The sequence below is a fragment of the Balaenoptera acutorostrata genome, chromosome 21, assembly GCF_949987535.1.
Source record: "Balaenoptera acutorostrata chromosome 21, mBalAcu1.1, whole genome shotgun sequence".
In the NCBI taxonomy this organism is placed as follows: Eukaryota; Metazoa; Chordata; class Mammalia; order Artiodactyla; family Balaenopteridae; genus Balaenoptera; species Balaenoptera acutorostrata.
The window spans coordinates 21,756,030-21,775,566 of record NC_080084.1 but is presented as its reverse complement, the minus strand read 5'-3'; the positions used below and the strand labels follow the sequence as shown (position 1 = coordinate 21,775,566).

The window sequence follows — 19,537 nt, the reverse complement described above, 5'->3', positions numbered from 1 at the left end:
CTGGGATAAGGGTAAATCAAATGACTAAAAAATTTGTCTAGATTTTATTGGTTTGTCTTTCATATGAATTCAGATTGGTCAGAATTTGGTCATGGACTCTGAAAGATCCCAGCAAAAAAATAACGTAACCAAATCCAGTAAGCTCTTTAATTCTTCGTAAAGAAATAAGTTAAAATAGGGCTGTGGCCCAAATGAGAAAATAAATTAATGCTGTAGATCTGATGTACTAATAAGGTTATACATTTTTCTGATTTGAAGACCCCTGTTTCTCAGAGGGCTTCCATTTTTCCCATGTTCTTTCTTTTCTCCTCCCTCTAATTAGCCTCCTGCTATTTATTTTTTTGTTATCAATTATCTTTCCCTCTGTAATGTTCTTGGGCCCTTTAATATTTAAGCCATCTCTTTTGTTTATTTTCCCATTTTTTATTAAATTGCAGTATTTTTTCAGCCCATCTTAGTCCCTAATTCTTCAGCATGTTTACTATGATTTTTAAAAATCTCAGGATTGGGCTTCCCTGGTGGCGCAGTGGTTAAGAATCTGCCTGCCAATGCAGGGGACACGGGTTCGAGCCCTGGTCTGGGAAGATCCCACATGCCACGGAGCAACTAAGCCCGTGAGCCACAACTACTGAGCCTGTGCGTCTGGAGCCTGTGCTCCGCAACAAGAGAGGCCGCGATAGTGAGAGGCCCGCGCACCGCGATGAAGAGTGGCCCCCGCTCGCCGCAACTAGAGAAAGCTCTCGCACAGAAACGAAGACCCAACACAGCCAAAAATGAATAAATAAATTTATAAAAAAAAAAAAATCTCAGGATTGATATAGTCTAATTTGCTTAATTTAACTTTTTACTGTTCTTATCTAAGTGCCACTCAAGCAATTTTTACAGTAACAATTTCCTTTTTATTGATGATACTAATCTCTGGGTCCAGTAGCCCTTTATTCCTAAGTGTTAACTTCCACAATCCTGATGTTTAATTCGAGCACTTGTTTTTTCAAAATAGACAAGAAAGTTCTCATTTTTTTTTTAATATGCAAAATCCAATTAATAGCTGTGTTATCTTCTCATCCCTCTTTAAATGGTTTTTCAATTACGTTTATTTTCAGTTGCCTGAATTCATTAGGGCATGTAGAGCAATTTAACTTTCCTTACTTTGGGTTCTAAAACCTCTGTGTCCTTCCAGTGACTGCTGGTGACTTTTCCCTTTCCTACCTCATCCTTAACATTGTGCTGATGCTAATTCACGTTTGTGTTTCCTTTCGATTTTTTAAAAATTTGCATAACAATCAATAATGTAATTGTATTATTCAGGTTTTACATTGGTTGTTACAAGTTTCCTTTCGATTTTTAAAGTACTTTTGATTTTAGTATAAATTACCTTCGGTTTTTCCCAGTTAGTCAATAATAAGAGAGAATGCCCCCATGTTTGTTTTTTTCTGTTTTCCTAACTGCTTTGTTCTGCCCAAAGGCTCTCTTATTTGGTGGAATGAACACCCTTTCCTTTCTTATGGGAGGAAGGGGCAGAGGTTAGATGCAGAGACAAGGCCATTTGTAGGCTTGGTGCTTCCAGGTTGAAAGAGTTTCCACTTGATGGCCCATATCTTCTCCAGGAGTAGAAAGTGGGATTATCTGAGCGGGAAGGAGTTGATGAGAGCAGTAGGTATCCAATCGATTGCAGCCACACATGCTTCCTTGTGTTAAGGCGTGCACTGAGCAATGATGCTAAAATAAGATAGTCAGTCCCATCTGTGTGTCTCTGTGCTTGGGTGGGGCTCATGCCGTCTACTTAGTCCTGAAACACTGACTTGGCATTCTTAGAACCATAGACAAAATGCTACTCATTCTTAGTTTAATGTAGTATTTGAGAAATTGCCATTTTTCTTTCTAAATAGAAGTCTGCCCTTGTTTAGCAATTATATGATTTAGGTAGGTAAATAAAGTAAGTGCTAGAATGATTTCCACATAAGCTTTTCTGAAAATTTTTTTAATTAGAGGTGCACATTCAGTTTACTGCCCCCGTCCAAAGGCATGCTGAGGGTTTGCTTCTTGTTGGAGGAGCTCTTGTGCCCTCCTAGTCCTGAGGCCCCAAGGGGCGAAGCCTTCAATGCATCCCCTGTTGAAGGTGCCAGGCCACGAGCAGCAAAAGGCATTTTATGTTGGATGTGATGGCCTAGACTTTGCGATGTGAAAAGCCAGTGGAGTATTTAACGTGTTTGTTTTAAGAGTGGGTGGAAAATCAGGGATTTGGTCTTCCCAAAGCACATAAGTATTTTCTCTCAGTTCAGATTCTGTAAAGACCGGAGATTTCTCAAAGCCCTACTTTGGTTGTTGTTGGTTTCAATTTACCTACCTTACTTATCTTAATAATGTTGATTACTAAACATTCTGCTATGTATTTTGCAAGAGATGGAGATGAGGGAACAAAACATTATGAATGGGAAATATTCAGTAAAATTTACATCTTTGTTTTTTTTTTTTTTTTTAATTTTATAGCTACTTTATTTATTTATTTATTTATTTTTGGCTGTGTTGGGTCTTCGGTTCGTGCGAGGGCTTTCTCTAGTTGCGGCAAGTGGGGGCCACTCTTCATCGCGGTGCGGGGACCGCTCTTCATCGCGGTGCGCGGGCCTTTCACTATCGCGGCCCCTCCCGTTGCGGGGCACAGGCTCCAGACCTGCAGGCTCAGTAGTTGTGGCTCACGGGCCCAGGTGCTCCGTGGCATGTGGGATCCTCCCAGACCAGGGCTCGAACCCGTGTCCCCTGCATTAGCAGGCAGATTCTCAACCACTGCGCCACCAGGGAAGCCCTACATCTTTGTTAATGGTATTTTTTAATTTCTCAGAGTAGGCAGTTCTTAGCTGAGGGCTTCTCCTGGGCTGGCTTCTGGGTAAGAAGCTTGCCCACATTAACAAGACTGAGCTTTGACTGACAAAAATGTGTTTCTCTGCCCGCATGTAGAATTTTAGGTAAATTGGGCCAAAGGTATGGTTGATCACCCTTTTCCTTAAAAATAACTGAAAGAGAAAATTTCATTATTTCAGTGGCAATCCATTCTGATGTCTCCTAATTCAAGAGTGATCTTCTCAATGTCGGTGACAAGTTATTCTTGCATTAATTTATGTGCAGTTTCCTCACCTCTTCCCAATGACAGCAAGAATGAGCCCATACCTAGAAAAGTATCAGTAGTCATAGAATGATTTTCTTCTTCTACCTTTAAACCTATTTGTAGGCATTTAGCAAATGAAATTTAACTTCTATTATTACCCCATCTTCCTTAGATCTTCTTTCACTGAAGGAACTGAGGCTTTCTCAAGAGATTCTTTTGGCATCTTAAACAAATTGCATTTGTGGTTAACGTTATGATATCAGAAGCCTGAGTCATGAAAATGGTACTTAGAGATGGAAAACATATGTCAGTGTCGAGCCGACCGTTCCCAGAACAGGATGTCAATTTTATATGCTGTCTGCTCAATTGGCTAAGATGACAAGAAACCGTTTTTACTGGAAGTGTCTGTGCTGTGTGTGTGTGTGTGTGTGTGTGTGTGTGTGTGTGCATGTACCTGTATGTGTGCATTTTCTTTGCTGAAATCTCAGTATGCTCAATTTTCAAATTTAGAAATATAACATTGAGAGAGACTGAAATAGACATAGCTTATCTCACTGATAAACCCCAGTCTTCTTGCTTCTTTTTTACAAGAAAGAGTGCATGTCTAATTCAAAAGTCTGGTACTTAAAATATGACCCTTATCTTATCATCCTTGTAGATGAGTCATTTCAGTAGTAATCAAAAGAAGCTGGAAACTTGAGTTTTGACCTTAGGCTGCCTGTGTATTTTTGCGGCCTTTTGCTGGCGGTGAGATGCTTTGTTGGACCTCCAGACACACATTTAGGAGCATTAAAGTGTCCACGCTGAATGCCATTGACAGATGAAGGAACAAATGGGATGATCTAAGAAAACTGTAAGGAGAAAGAATTCTGTTGAAAAAAAAAAAAAAAGATTAGGGGGATGGTTGGAAAGAAAATATACAAAAGCGGCCCATCTGGGGAGAAGAGAGAAGGGTCTGCCTTGTGGGGGGGGGGGCAGAGTGCCTGGTGGTGAAAGCCAGACTCCCTACCTCCTAGCTGTGTGACCCTGGGGACGCTGCAAAACATCCCTTTGCTTCGGATTTCTCATCTGTGCAAGGAGAACTGTCATGATGCTTACTAGATGGGTCAGTACATTTAATCAGAACAGAATCTGGAATGAAACAAGGGTTCACTGAGTATCAACCACGATTTATTCTCACCAGAAATGCTTTGATTTGCACTGTCCAGTAGGTAGCTCCTAGCCACACGGGGCTATCGAGGGCTTAAAATGTGGCTGGTCTGAACCAGGATGTGCTGTTTGGTGAGAAATACACATGGAATTTCAAAGACAGTACAAAGCAAAATGTATAAAATATTAATACGTTTTGTATTCCGTATATGTTGAACGATATTTTGGGTATACTGGGCTAAATAAAATAGTTTGTGAAAATTGATTTCACTTTCTTTTTACGGTTTTAATGTGGCCACAAGGACATTTTACATGACATACGTGGCTTACACCGTATTTCTGTTGGGCAGCGCTGGCCTAGTTGCTTCCCTCAATGTGGCAAGGCCAGAGCAAGAAAACCAAATCCTTGATCTTGCTGGGGATAGCTGTCGGGCCTGGCCTCACAAGCATAAAAGGTGATGCGTGAAGTCAGAGATGCCCTGGCACAACTGAAAGAAGGCTGTCCTCACACATCCTTCAACTCGCGCCCCGTGAACAGGGTCCCATGTACTATGAATGGAAATTTTTTAACGAATCCTGTAAATACTGTACGAACAGTACAATTATGACATTTATGTAGTTGTTAAAAGTTCAGGTGTTTCAAGTGCAAACATTTAAGTGTATTCCACGGTTTTTTCAACTGTTTTGTCATTTAGCACTGTTTGAGCATCAGAACATGGCAGTGGCCTGACCTCTGTGTATCTCTGAGAGGCCATCCCAAATTTGAGCTCGACATACATAAGCAAATTTGAGTTCTGGTTTTCTAAGGAATACATATGTTCTTTTTTTTAAAAAATTGAACTATAGTCGATTTACAATATTGTGTTAGTTTCAGGAGTTCAGCAAAGTTATGCATATATATTCTTTTTCAGATTCTTTTCCATTATAGCTTATTCCAAGATATTGAGTATGGTTCCCCGTGCTATGCAGTAAATCCTTATTGTTTATTTTATATATAGTGGTGTGTATCTGTTAATCCCATACTCCTAATTTCTGCACCCCCCCCCTTCACCTTTGGTAACCATAAGTTTGTTTTCTATGTCTGTTTCTGTTTAGAAATAAGTTAATTTGTATTATTTTTTAGAATTCACATAAAAGTGATATCATATATTTGTCTTTCTCTGTCTGACTTACTTCACTTAGTATGGTAATCTCTAGGTCCATCCATGTTGCTGCAAATGGCAATATTTCATTCTTTCTTATGGCTGAGTAATACTCTATTTTATATATATATATACACACACACACACACATATATATATCTCACATCTTCTTTATCCATTCATCTGTTGATGGACACTTAGGTTACTTCTGTGTCTTAGCTATTGTAAGTACACATATATTCTTTTTTTTTTTTTTTTTTTAATTAATTAATTTATTTATTTTTGTCTGTATTGGGTCTTCGGTTCGTGCGAGGGCTTTCTCCAGTTGCGGCAAGCGGGGGCCACTCTTCATCGCGGTGCGGGGACCGCTCTTCATCGCGGTGCGCGGGCCTTTCTCCATCGCGGCCCCTCCCGTTGCGGGGCACAGCCTCCAGACGCGCAGGCTCAGCAATTGTGGCTCACGGGCCCAGCTGCTCCGTGGCATGTGGGATCTTCCCAGACCAGGGCTCGAACCCGTGTCCCCTGCATTAGCAGGCAGATTCTCAACCACTGCGCCACCAGGGAAGCCCCATATATTCTTAATTACTTTTTAATCTCCATATTTTATGTGGTCTGAAAATATATTCGCTTTCAAAAGCAACTTAAAAAAAAAAACAAGATGGGGAAGGCCATGCTCCTGAAAGAAAAGCAGTTCTTGCAAAGTTGAGTTCAGTTGTCCTGAGGTCTTGTCGTTGTTGGGAAGAGGTGGGTGAACCCACCTCAGAGACAGGGTACCCCTGGGAGAGCCCTGAGGGGTGAGGAGCTAGGCTGGCCTCTCCAGCCCAGACAGAATGCATTTGGGAAAATTTGATTCTGGCTTTGACTTGGCTTGATTTGGCTTTATTCTGCCCTTTTCTTTTTTTGCAGTGAAATATGAGGAGTTATACTGCTTTTCATTCAACCCCAAGCTGGATAGAGAAGAAAGGGAACAAGGCTGGATGCTGATCGATCTCAGTGAAGAATACAAGCGAATGGGCCTCCCTAATAATTATTGGCAGCTCAGCGACGTGAATAGAGATTACAGAGTGAGTGGAGGCATTTGGTGAAATGCAGATACTTAATCCAGATGAAACCATGATTTCACATAGTTTAGCATGACTTCTGTTTGATCTCCTTCAATTTTGATAGCTCTTTGTGGGTACAGATGTGTGGATTTCCAAGTCTCCCTTGGTTATTGCCGGCTCTGTTTCCTACTTGCACCTAGAACCAGAAAGTTTGAACAGGGCCACCTCAGAGACCATCCCCTGTAACGGATGAGGGAGTGGAAACCCGGAGAGGCCCAGCGGCGGGCCTCAGGGCCAGCACCTCCCTTCTCCCAGCCAGTCTTTTTATAGCTCAGTGAGTGACGGCTGGAGAGTCACAGAGGCTCTGCTGGCAGCTTGGCATGAGCTCCTTTCTGTGCTCACTGAACTCTTGATTGGTACACAAGGTCACCAAGAGCCTTCCCTAGAGAAATGAGAAATATGTCTGCACTTACAGAAGGGAATGGGCGATGCAGGGAAGCAGGAGGGGCAGAGCCAATTCCATATTCCCCCTGAGGGTGGGCTTACGAATCAGTGTTGGTTTCCCTGTTAATTTTTAAAGTGTTTTCAGTAGTAAGAGTACATAAGAACATTGCAGAGAATTTACAAAAGAGAAAAGAGCCGGCATCCCATTGCCCTAACATTCTTCTAGAAGGTTTTAGATTTTTTCTTAATTTTTTTCTCATCTGCATAGTTCAATAACTTTTTTCTTACATGAGTAATGCATTTCATTGTTTACAATTGGAAAATGTCAGGGCAGAGGAGCCATTCAAATATATACAACAAAAGTGGAATCATACTACATATGCCTTGTGTTTTGCTTTTCTTCACATAGCATATTGTGTTATCCTGTCAATAAATATATTTTATATCATTTTAAGACATTATATAATATGACATAGTATGGCTATATCATATTCTATCTGTCTGATCTCTAATTTTTAGACATTCAGGTTATTTTTCACTATTTTAAATAACATAGTGAGAACATTCTGGTAACTGTACCTTTGCCCATGTTAAAAGTCTTTTTTTTAAAGACAGATTCCTAAAGGTGGAATTTGTATGTCAAAAGGTTTACTCAAATTTGTGTACATATTATCAAAAAGAACTGCAGAAAGATTGTACCGATTTATATAAATTCTCAACAGTTGTGTAGGAGAATGCTTGAGTCTTTGTACCTTGACCATTAAAGAGTTTATTTCTTAAAAATCTTTTGACAGCTTGATAGTGGGATAAGTGATTTCTCAATTTAATCTTCACGCCTTAATCTCTTGAATTGTAGTTTCGTACATGCTGACCATTTATATCTTGTCCACTCTTAATTGACCATTTCTGGCTGCATATTTTGAATCCTGATTACTTTCTTCACCTTACCATATGGATTTTCTATATTGTGACAGTATTCATATCAGTAATTAAATGACTGTGTAACATTCCATCAAATGAATGTACCATAATATACTTAAATATTTCCCTATTATTAGACATTTAGATTACTCATAATTTTTGCCATAGGAATAGTTCCGGGAGTAATATCTTTGTTCATATGATTTTCCCCATATTTTAAATTATTTTCTAAGGATAAATTCCCAGGACTAATTACAAGGCATAAGAGGCTTAAATCTTTTTCTTTTTAAGATTTCAAGCAGGCAGGCCATTGATGTTTTTGCTTTTGATCAGTATTTGGTTGTTAATTTCTGTTCCCTTGTATAGCAAGCAGTATATGCGACCTGTAAGATTTGAACTTTGGGGACTTTTTGAAGATTTATGTCTTCATAAAACACCCAATATTTGATTAATTATCAATATTTGATTTTATCAATGTTTTGAGTCTGGAAAAAATGTATATTCTCTGTTATTTGGGTATAAAATTCCGTCTCCATCTAAATTAAGTTTCTTATGAAATTTTGGTCCCTTTGTTCACTTGATTTCTGACAGAGGTATGTAAAAATTTCCCATTATGATTATTGATTGGACGTTTTCTCCTTACATTTCTAAAGTGTTTGCAGTATATATTTTTGAAGTTATGTTGTCCAGCACATAATGGTTTAGAACATCTGCTTGGTGTGCTTTTTATCAACTTAAAATATCACTTTTTCCTGTGAACGCTTTGAATTCTGTTTTGTATTATTATGTTTCTACTGTTTTCTTCTTTTTGTCAGAATTTGCCTGGTAGAGCTCTACTTATCCCGTTACTTTCAGTGACCCTATATGAATGTTTTGTCCTTTTAAAAAATATCTAACAGTGGGAATTCCCTGACGGTCCAGTGGTTAGGACTTGGCACTTTAACTTCTGAGGCCCAGGTTCAATCCCTGGTCAGGGAACTAAGATCCCGCATGCCGCAGGAAAATAATAATAATAATAATTATTAAAAATAATAATAATCTAGCAGTAGTTATCTTTGGGTTGTGAGGTGGAATGTTTTGTATTTTCTCAAATTAGGTATGGTTAGATTTTGATTTTGCAGTAACTGATATCTATGACATTGTTCTAGATACTATGCTTTGTGGCTTTACTAGTCATGTTTTTCCCCTTTTCATATCTACAGCTAGATAGTTTTTTTCTTGTATTTGCCTGTAATAATTTTGGAAATATACATCTTACTGCTTTCTTCCATTGATTATTGTTCATTTGAAAACAGCTGTTTATTTATTATGCCACTCTTCCAACATACACAAAACTTTGAAAAATATGAAATGAACAGCAGGGACCTGCATACTATGTAAGAACAAACATGGCCAATGCTGTTAAACCTCCTTAATATTCCCTCCAAATCACTTCCTGCTCCAGGGTCATTGACTGCAATTTGGTGGTGTCATTCCTTTCTATTTATAACGTTTCTACGTTTGTAAGTAGCAGCATGTAGTATTTTTTCGTGCGTTTTTTTACACTTTCTGTATGCGGTATCATGCTGAATGTTGCTTACTGAAACTTGACTTTTCACTCAAGTTGTATTTGTGAGATTCATTGCATTTAACAAACACCTGTATAATAGTTACCACATGCCAGGCTGTGTTCTAGAAACTTAACAAATGTCAGCAGTCCTGTGTGGTAGGTGTTGTTATTATCCCTGCTTTCAAATGGAGAAACTCAGGCAGAGACAGATTAAGTAACTGTCCAAGATGTAAAGAAGTTAGTAACTGTTGAAGCCTATAGCTCTTGTTTACTCATTCTTCACTATTGTATTATACTCCATTTTACAAATATACCATAGTTTAAACTTTTATTTATTCTTTTTCTTTTATTTCTCTCTTTTGTTTTACCATCTCAAATAAAGCCGTTATCTGGCTTATATATGACTCATAGTACATTTTGAGTTTCTACCTAGGAGTAGAATTTCTGAGTTAGAGGGTATGTGGATTTTAGCCTTACTAGATCTTGCCAGATTCTTTTTTATTTTTAAAGATTTTTTTTTTTGATGTGGACCATTTTTAAAGTCTTTATTGAATATGTTACAATATTGCTTCCGTTGTATGTTTTGGTCCTTGGCCGTGAAGCGTGTGGGATCCTAGCTCCCTGACCAGGGATTGAACCTGGTCTCCCCACATTGGAAGGCGGAGTCTTAAGCACGGGACCGCCAGGGAAGTCCCATTATTGCCAGATTCTTTTCCAAAGTGTTTGCATGGACTTACACATCTAAGATATGATTTCTCATTACCCCACAGACTTACCAACAGTTGGTATTTACAGTGTTTGGCGGTATCCCTACTTATTGACCCAACAGTCTTCTGGGAATTTCTTCTAAAGAGTTAGCATAAACGCACAGTGACATACACAGTTATTTATTGTAGCATTGTTTATCAAAGCATGTATTAGAAGAAACCCAAATTTCTTTAATAGAGGACCAGTTAAATAATTTTGGGTCTATTCGTATAATTAAATTAGTGTGTAGCCATTAAAAACATGTAGAGTATTTCCATGTACTGATAAGGAAGGATCGCTAAAGTATATTGCTAGGTTCAAAAAAGCAAGGCACAGTATCGTGAATATAGTGTGATACCTTTTATTTTAAAAAAGAGGGAGAAAAATAAGACTTGTTCATATGGATGTGTAATTGCCCCAAAGCGATAACCTAGAAAGTAGGTGGGAATGTGATGAATAGAACACAAGGGTGAGGATGTGCACCTTTTTGTATTGTTCTATTTTTATAACCATGTGAATTTATTAACTAATCAAAAAGTTAAATTTGAGAAAATGCCGGTTGAATTGGTGTGAAATAGATCTCAGTGTGGTTTTCTTTACATTGCCCTGTTGTCATTTATAGCTGTTGCAAATATCTCCTCTTAGGAGATATTTATGTACTGTGCCCAGAGTATCTTTTAATCCTCAGAAGTTTTGAGTTGTCAATGTTTCCTATTTTGTTTCATGGTTTTAGCATATTGTTTAAGAAAAAACCCTGGCCTGTTTGCTAACCTTTGTCCCAATTTACACTGTATAATTTCCATAGTTACATTTTCACTAATTATGATTATTATAGCTTTATAGTAAATCTTGATATTCTACAAGTCAGGTCCTTCCACATCCTTCTTCTGGATATACTGAATGTACAGATTATTTGGGATAGAATGGCCACTTTCATGATACTGAATTTTCTTTGTAATTACTTTTAAATCTAACAATCATAATCTTACACTGTGAGTGGGCATTTGGGTCCTTTTTGTCTCAATCATTATAAAGTATCTGGCTAATGTAATAGTTTGTTCCAATGCTAAAGCCAACCTTTGCAGTGAATTTTTAGCCTTGAAATTGAAAGGCAGGAAAATCCTAGTTTAGTAAAGAAAATTGGATATCCTTTTAAAATTTAAAAAAAATATGACACACCCTTGGGTGAGGAAGAAAATGACACTAAGGCACGTCTTGTGGAATAATATTTTCTTGAAAACACAGGTTCTTGTTATTTTTGATGAGGTTTCCTTCTAGACTTAACACCACAAACATGACTCACATTTAGTCACTTAAGTCCTACAGTATAGAGACTGCAAAACATGAGTTACTCAGCATTTTTTTCCCAAAAGTAATATACAGCAAACCCAAACTAACAATCAACAAACTGTTGAAACAGAAAAGGTGAAAACCTAGGGGATTTTCTGATTTTACAAATATCATTGAAATAGGGAGAAAGATGATGAACCCTCACTTGTTACCAGTTAAAAAATATAATAAAAGTTGGTTCTATCAAAATATTTCTGACTGTTAGTCCACTGGGAAGATTATGTCATCATCCGTTACTTTTGCTTTTAACCTCATGGTTGAGAAAAACCTCTACTTTTTCCTCCCTTCTTTTTTTTTTTAATTTTTATTTATTTATTTACTTATGGCTGTGTTGGGTCTTCGTTTCTGTGCGAGGGCTTTCTCTAGTTACGGCAAGCGGGGGCCACTCTTCATCGCGGTGCGCGGGCCTCTCACTATCGCGGCCTCTCTTGTTGCGGAGCACAGGCTCCAGACGCGCAGGCTCAGTAATTGTGGCTCACGGGCCTAGTTGCTCCGCGGCATGTGGGATCTTCCCAGACCAGGGCTCGAACCCGTGTCCCCTGCATTGGCAGGCGGATTCTCAACCACTGCGCCACCAGGGAAGCCCTCCTCCCTTCTTTTATAAGAGTTATTTCTTTCTTTTCACAAGTTATTTGATGTAAGTGGGGCTAGTGATGTCATCTGATGGAGAAGAAGCTTTTGTCCATGGTGGAAATAACACCATACATAGCGCACAGAGACTTAGGTTCCAGAACTGGCACTGCCCTTTTCTCTCCATGTGGTCTTGGGCAGGCTAATTATTATTATCATCATCACCTCTATCAGCACTGCTGTTATCCCTGTTTATAAGACACTTTCTTCTGGTAATCTAACTCTCTAAGCTAAGATTTCCTTTCTGTAACCTAACTCTTAAAATTGTCTTTCTTTAAATAAAATAATTGGCATTCATTACTAGGTTAAAATTTTAATCTATTTCTCTTGGAATAAAATTGAAAGTATAACCCAAACCAGTAATTTTAAAAAATCTTGTTTATTTCAGTTCTCTACAGCTATAGTTTATATATTATGTATTATTTTATGTATATATAAATCATTTCATGCTGCTCATACCCCTTTTCTTCTCCCCATTACATCATAAATTCCTTGAAATAAATTTTAGGTCTTAAATGTTGAAGAAGACCGTTGTCTTTATAGATATATCTCAGTTCCTGACAACTAAGCCTCACCCTAAAGTGCTCAACTGAGTGAGGGGTCCTCGATAAATACAGAGCCTTGGCTGGCCCTCAGGTGGATACTATGCTGCAGTGGTAAATACATGTATTGGGAGGTTGTAACCAGGGCAACAGAGATCAAAGACTCCTGGGAATGTGAACTCCTTGAGACCAGTAAATCTTTTGTTATTCATCACTGCTCTAGCACCTAACCTAATGCCTGGCACATAATAAGGATTCAGTAAACATTTTTTGATAGACACCAGTATTCTATGATAATCATCACACTTCTAAGAAACTAGAACTTAATGATTCCAGCCACTAAAAAGAAAGGATGATTATGTAACATGATAGAGGTGCTAATTGTCACTACAACGTCAGTTGTATTACAATGTACAAATGTATCAAATTAATGTTTTACACTTTAAATTATACAGTGTTATATGTTAAATATATTTCAGTTAAAAAAAAAACAACTTGTTGAATGAATGAAACAATTACCAAAAAAGATTCCTCTTGGCCAGGCGAAGCTAGACATGCAGGCACTCCAGGCAGGCTTATTTAGCGGAGGGCAAAGAAAATTGTTCCCTTATTAATTAAAAAAAAATTACTCAGGAATTGTCTTAACTTAATCCACTTCAGTTGGCTAAGGTTTCGGAATCTGGTGGCATAAATTGCACTGCGCTGTGCATTATTTGTTGTCAGAGTTTTAACTGCAACTGTGTGAGCTTGCTGCAAAAGTGATAGCCATCAGTGCTCTCCAGGACTGTTGTTTTAATTTCCACTGCAAAGTGCCGTCTACTTTCAGGAAAGCAGGATGAATTTACTTTTGTCCAGCTTGGTTAAGAAGTGGTATCTTGAAACTCCGTTAACTGGCGCTGTGAGTCTATTTTCCGAAGCACCGATTCTTGGCGTCTCTGGGGGCGTGGGAGTCCCTGTACTGGTGACATTCTGTTCCCTGCAGGGAGGCCGTGGAAGCTGGTGCAGCCTGACCGCCTTGGACGGGGCTCAGGTTGTTGAGCTCCTGGTGCTCGCGCAGGCCAGCCCCACAGCTCTACGTTTCCTGCTCTGTGGAGAGGCGGAGCCGTGGTGCTCTGAGAGGGCGGGAGGGTCTTCCCTGCTCTCCATGGGCAGAGGAAGGACCCTGAGAGGATAGAGCACATTTAGCTCCTTGAGTCGGTTGGGGCTGAGGGTATCAGGGAGAGTGGGCTCTGAGCGTTTACTCTCTTGGCCCCATACCAGGGAGAGTGCACATGGGGCCGTGACTGAGCCAAGCTGGGCGCCTTTGACCTTGGGAGGCCGTACATGGACACGGCATTTACCATCCCACTTACTCTGTGCTATTCAGAAAGGCCAAGGGCCTATGCAGTAAACATGTTGGGAAATCTCAGCCATGACTTAATTATTCTTATTTCATTTAATCATAAATAACTTTGTGATTCCTTAGTGCTGTTAAAGAAAGTAGGTAATTCCCAACTTACTGAAAACCTACCAATGTCCTTTTTAAAACTGCTATTTTAAGAAAACGTTGTTAAGTCTGGTGCAATGACTACATGTCTCTTGAACTCAGACGCGCAGGTGTGGTCTGTGTAGTAATGTTCTGGCTGCCTGACTCCAGAGAGGTCCTGACACCAGATTTGCAGGGAAGCAAGTGTAGTGTCTGTGGGCAGTAATTCCAGTAAAATCTCAGGTTCCAAGTAGGTTGGACCATCTGTTCTTGGTCTGGGATTTTTGTCTCAGTGCCAGAGCCCACGTTGACGTCTTTGGTAATCTTTCCTAAAATGCCTTTGGGGAAATGCTTTGGGCCTGGGAACTTCACTTCTCTGGCCCATCTGTCTCCTGCTCAATGTGGTGCCCAGGCTGGAAGCAGACAAGGTAGGCAGGAGGGCAGACGAGGGAGGCGTCGTCACAGAACAACTGATGTGAGCTTTGTGACGGGTTCTCGTGCCCTTCGGTCCCGTGGTTCAGAGTGGTCAGGGCGGGCGGGATGGTTAGAGGACGTGCAGACACACATTTCCCCTGCTGCTATACCTGCTTGAGGACTCTACTTGAAGCGCCCCAGAAGGTGCTTGACTTCTAGGAAATAAACAAAGGTCAGGAATTGCCATCTAAACGGTCCTCGTGTTGCAAAAGGATGGATTGGCTGCCATCAAAGCAAAATATGTGTCGAGCAACAAGTCGACTACTATTACTGTGGCCACCATTCCCGTTTCTGTCAGAATTAATGGTTGATGAAGAGCCTTGTCACGGGTGTCCTTGTATCAGCCCCGGGGGATGTCACTTCTGTTCCGTGTCACTTTTAGAGAATAGCAAGTGCTCAGTAGTTTGACTTCTTGAAGGTCATGAAGTTGGCAAGTTGGCGCTAGGATTTAAACCCCTGATTTCTGACAGAATTGCCAGACCATTCCAAGGCGCCAGAGCTTCCACGGGGGGAATCACTGCCAGGGATGCACAGAAAGAGTAAATCATTTCTTACCACTTCTAAAATCGTCACGTAAGAAACAAAAAGTTGTTATAATGTGTGGTGAAGGGTGGGAGCGCAGGGGAGAGGAATTGGGTTGGCCCCTGAAGAGTGGGTGGGCTTTGGGAAGATGTCCGGGGAGGGTGTTGGCTTGACTGTCACCTCAGATAGGAGCGCACAGAGGGTGTGTCAGGGACAGAAAGGTGCCCTGAGGAGGTCACCACTGGTGCTGGCATTTTAGGACATTGTCTTCCAGGGTCAGGCTATCTTAAACAGGCAGCTAAGGTTTTCTCAGTTGCCAGGATGCAGAATTGCAGTTTGTCCCTTTTCGATGAAAGAAATGCTCGTTTGTCACTGTCATACCTCCCACAAAGAGCCCTTGGAGAGAAGGGGCAACGCCTGAGGGCAGGATGTTAAAGAGTGTCTTGCTTTGCTTCACTGTGATTTCTTAGAACCAGCGCTTCATTTCTCTGAAGTGGCTCTGTTAACTTGGTTAAGAAAACTTAAATATGCAACCTGTAAGCCCAGTGAAATGGAATTTCTGGTGGCAGTTTGCAAAGCATGACTAGATTGCCTAAAATATCCCCTTGTGCTTTCCACAACAGGTTTGTGATTCTTACCCTACTCAACTGTACGTTCCCAAGTCGGCCACGGCACCCATCATAGTGGGGAGTTCCAAATTCCGGAGCAGACGACGATTTCCTGCCCTTTCTTACTACTATAAAGATAACCACGTAAGTCTCAAGGCATGCTTTTGTTTCATGCTTTGCTTTCCTTCTTTTATCATAAACAGGCCTTTTCCAGGGACTTCTGCTGTGTGTGGGGGTTTGAATTCTTTTTAAAGTATGTGGATATTGCTGTGTGTGTGGTACGACATGACACAACACAACTGTGCTTAAACCCTTATCTCCTGTAGAAGTTGACCTTCCATGTTTATTTGACAATAAAGGAATGGGAAAGAGTCACAACACACCTAACCTTAATCGTCTGAGTGAGCGCCGTCCTCTCTTCTAACTGGTCACCTTGGGAGGCTCTGTACTGAAGAGCCTTCGGAATGCCTATTTTAGAAAAGCCCCTAAAAGCCGTGGCACGTTCTTTTTCCTTCTTTTTTTAAATGGAACATAAATATGTTTTCTCTGTATCTTCAGTATAAGAAATCTTTCTTTATGGAGAGTGAGTTTCATTGTTTAAAATAATATTGGTAAAAGCTAGAATTAGGTTTGTCTGCAACTAAGAGAGACCATAAGTAACCGTGGCTTAAATAGGGTAGAATTTTATTTTCTCTCACATAAAACTCCCCAGGTCGGCAGTCAGGGCCTGGTGTCCTGGTTCTGCTCTACTCAGCCCTCAGGGATCCGAGCTCCTTGCACCTTTCTGCTCTGCCAGCCCTGGGGTGTCGCCCTCATCACGTGGTGTGAGAGGTGACTTTAGTACCAGCCGTGACCTCCACGCGGCAGCAGGTGGAAGGGGGCCCCGTGGTGCCCTCACTGCTTTCGGAGGAAGGTCCCCAAACTGCCATGTGACAGTACTGCTCTCATCCTATTGATCAGAACTGCACAGGGCAGGTGGGAAAAGACAGTCCTGTGGGTAACCATGTAAATCACAGCTAAAAACTGTGATTCCATTTCTGTGGAGGATGAGAAAACAAATTCGGGGAGACAAGAATGATCTTCGTTACCTGCTTTAGAGGTCATGTGACTTTAGCCAGGCGAAAACCGTTTGGTTTTCAAGTGAGATAACATAGCCTCATTTGACTTTAATCCCAAACTATAAACAACTGCAACAGATGTGTGTGAGTGCGTGTGCCGTGCATGCACCTAGAGGCAGGGCGTGGGGCAGGACCTATGTCCGCTCTTAAAAGGAAGCTTCCAAGAATACACTGAGCAATGCCAGCTTGGCCAGAGTAAAGCGTATCGCCTTCTGTGGCGCCTACTTTGAAGGGAGATCTTCACTCAGCAGTGTAAGGTCTGTTCATTGAAAGGATATAAATGGTCTTATTTTCAGTTACACTCACGGCTCTGAAATGGCCTAAAGAAGGCAGGTATTTCATTAATGTCCTGTACTATTTGACTCCAAATATATCTCAGCCTACACAGAGCTGGCCCAATGGTGAGAGGCAAAGGAAGATGTGAATCTCTTATTTTCAAAAAAATGATGGGATGAAAAGGGATGTGGAATTTCATGATGTATTTGAATTTAGGATGCCAGTAACATTTACTTTTTTTGTAGCATCCATTGATAAAGAGGTAAGAGAGGAGAGGGAGGGAGAATCTTTTATTGTTGTGTCAGAGGTGGGGATGGACTAGGTGTTTAAAAAGTGAGCTTAGTCCTTATCCTACTTCTTTTCCTTCAGTTTTGATTTTCTTGAGAAAAGGGATTTTTTGTCAGTGTGAGTATTATAAAGGGCAAACATGTAATGTCTGAGGATAGGATAGAATTTTTAGCAGTTAGGCCACAGAGGCCAGCTTCTTTGCCTCTTGACGTCGGACCCTCATCACCCCATTCCCGCTCTCGTGCGCTGTTCTTTACTGGATCTCCAAGCCCGGAAATGAACTCACACAGCCATCAGTTATAGTTAAAAATAATTGATTTCCTGTACTTAAAATTTTAAAGCAAACAGTACTTTAAGTTTTAGCTCTTCTTACAAGATGAAAATAGAGAAGGTTTCTAAGCATTGCTGAAGTATCTGGTTGCCCAGGGAAATACTTCACGTACATGCATGCCCACTCTCCCACCCCCGCGACCTAAAATCTATGCTGCAGGTAGAATACGATCAAATTTGTGGTTTTGTAACAACGCTCAGGTTTTAATATCCAGGTTAATTATGTAAGTGCTTCCAAGGTGACCAGGGATTTTTATAGCGGGAAATAGCATTAGCGAAGGTGGATTTCTGTGGTTCGATGGGACACACAGGAAATATCAGTGCAGTATTTCATGCTATTTTTGCTCAGAAAAACCCACACATAAACCAGGCATCTTCCGTGAAAAGTAAACAGCTATAAGGTACCTAAGTTTGCAGACCTTTCTTTCTTCCTTTTTGTGATTTTAGACTTTTTAGACTTGAGTATGTATTCCTACGCCAGTAGAACTCAGGCTTGGGAATAAGAATATCACATTTTCTAGTTAAATTCTGTTCCTCACATAGCCCCTTGTTCCCAAGGAGCACTGAAGATTTTGGTGGTGAGATGAGTTGGCCAGTGTTGGGTAGTGGGAATTGGTGATTAGATTTAGAAAAAGCTTGACATGTACCTCATGTCATGAACAGGAAGCCCCGTTGAGACTCGTTTGATATAAATCCCCCCGCTGATGGTACACAATTACCTTTGGACCGGCTTTTATCATACATGGTGTTGTAATCACTTCCTGTTCACCCGTTGGTGGGGTCAGGATTCCTGCCCTAGGGTTACTGGGCTGGCTGAACACATGACATCTGACACTGGACAAATGAGGTTGACAGCAGCTTATTAGTTACATATGGCCACTGCCCAGGGGAGGAAGGCACTGCATGCCAGGCAGGGCTGTAGGAAGGTTGCACTCAGGAATAGAGTGAACCAGCAGAGATGGTGTGAGACAGGCTTTGTAGTATCAGGAGGATGAGTAGACCCCTGGTTCCCAGGAGAGCATGTGATTGGCTGGTTTGAGTAATTCCATGGGCTGGCAGGGAACGAAACCCACTACTCGGGGCTGAGAAGGAGGTGCATCTGGTCCTTTGGGAGAAGGGTTGCTTAGCTGGGGACTTTATCCACGGAAGCAGAGTATGGAAGGGAGCTTGCTGCTGACCGTTTGAGGCCCTCCCAATTTTACCAGCTCTTAGGGGCAGCACTTAATGTTAATTTCAGGCCTGAAACCACACATGAGTTATATAGAGCCATCCAGAATCCTTCTGGATATCAAACCGTCCAACAGCTTTGTAGATCACAGTTAGAGATGTATCAGTGTCACTTGTGTTTGGAAGCTGCTGTGTCCTTTGTTCTTTCTTACTAAATATTTTAATTATTTTTAAGAAAGCAGTTCTGCTTTAAATCATTAATAGCATGGTATCCCCAAATCACAGTACAAATCTCTGGGAAGCCCAAGTCTGAAAGATTTCCAAAGACGCAATTTTCCTTAAGAAAAATATAGACCTTCTTGCCCTTCTTTTATAAATAATGTTTATTGAAACTTACTGTGTGTTAGGCATAGTTCTAGGAGTGTTATATACCTCATCACACTCTGTAGTTTTGGTATTATTATTATCCCTGTATTAAAGATGAGAAAAACCAAGGTTCAGAGATGATAGGTAAATTACCTAAGATTATATAGGAAGTGAGAACACACCTTGGATTAAAAGCCAGATCTTTTTGAATCCTGCCTCTTAATTCTGTCTCATGCTTCTTGACTTATTTACACACATGGGCGCTATATGATGTTGGTTCAGAATCCACGTTCAGGAAATATT

The 19,537-nt window shown here is 40.6% G+C and overlaps 1 protein-coding gene across 2 annotated transcripts in view; it reads left to right on the top strand.

Moving 5' to 3' along the window:
- MTMR7 (myotubularin related protein 7) overlaps positions 1–19,537 on the top strand; it is a 95,420-nt gene that overhangs the window by 40,236 nt on the left and 35,647 nt on the right. For both annotated transcript variants that reach the window (XM_007174021.3, XM_007174022.2), the window contains 2 exons: positions 6,301–6,458; positions 15,705–15,833. In XM_007174021.3, the coding sequence (XP_007174083.1) occupies positions 6,301–6,458; positions 15,705–15,833 (287 nt within the window). The remainder of the gene's footprint in view (positions 1–6,300; positions 6,459–15,704; positions 15,834–19,537) is intronic.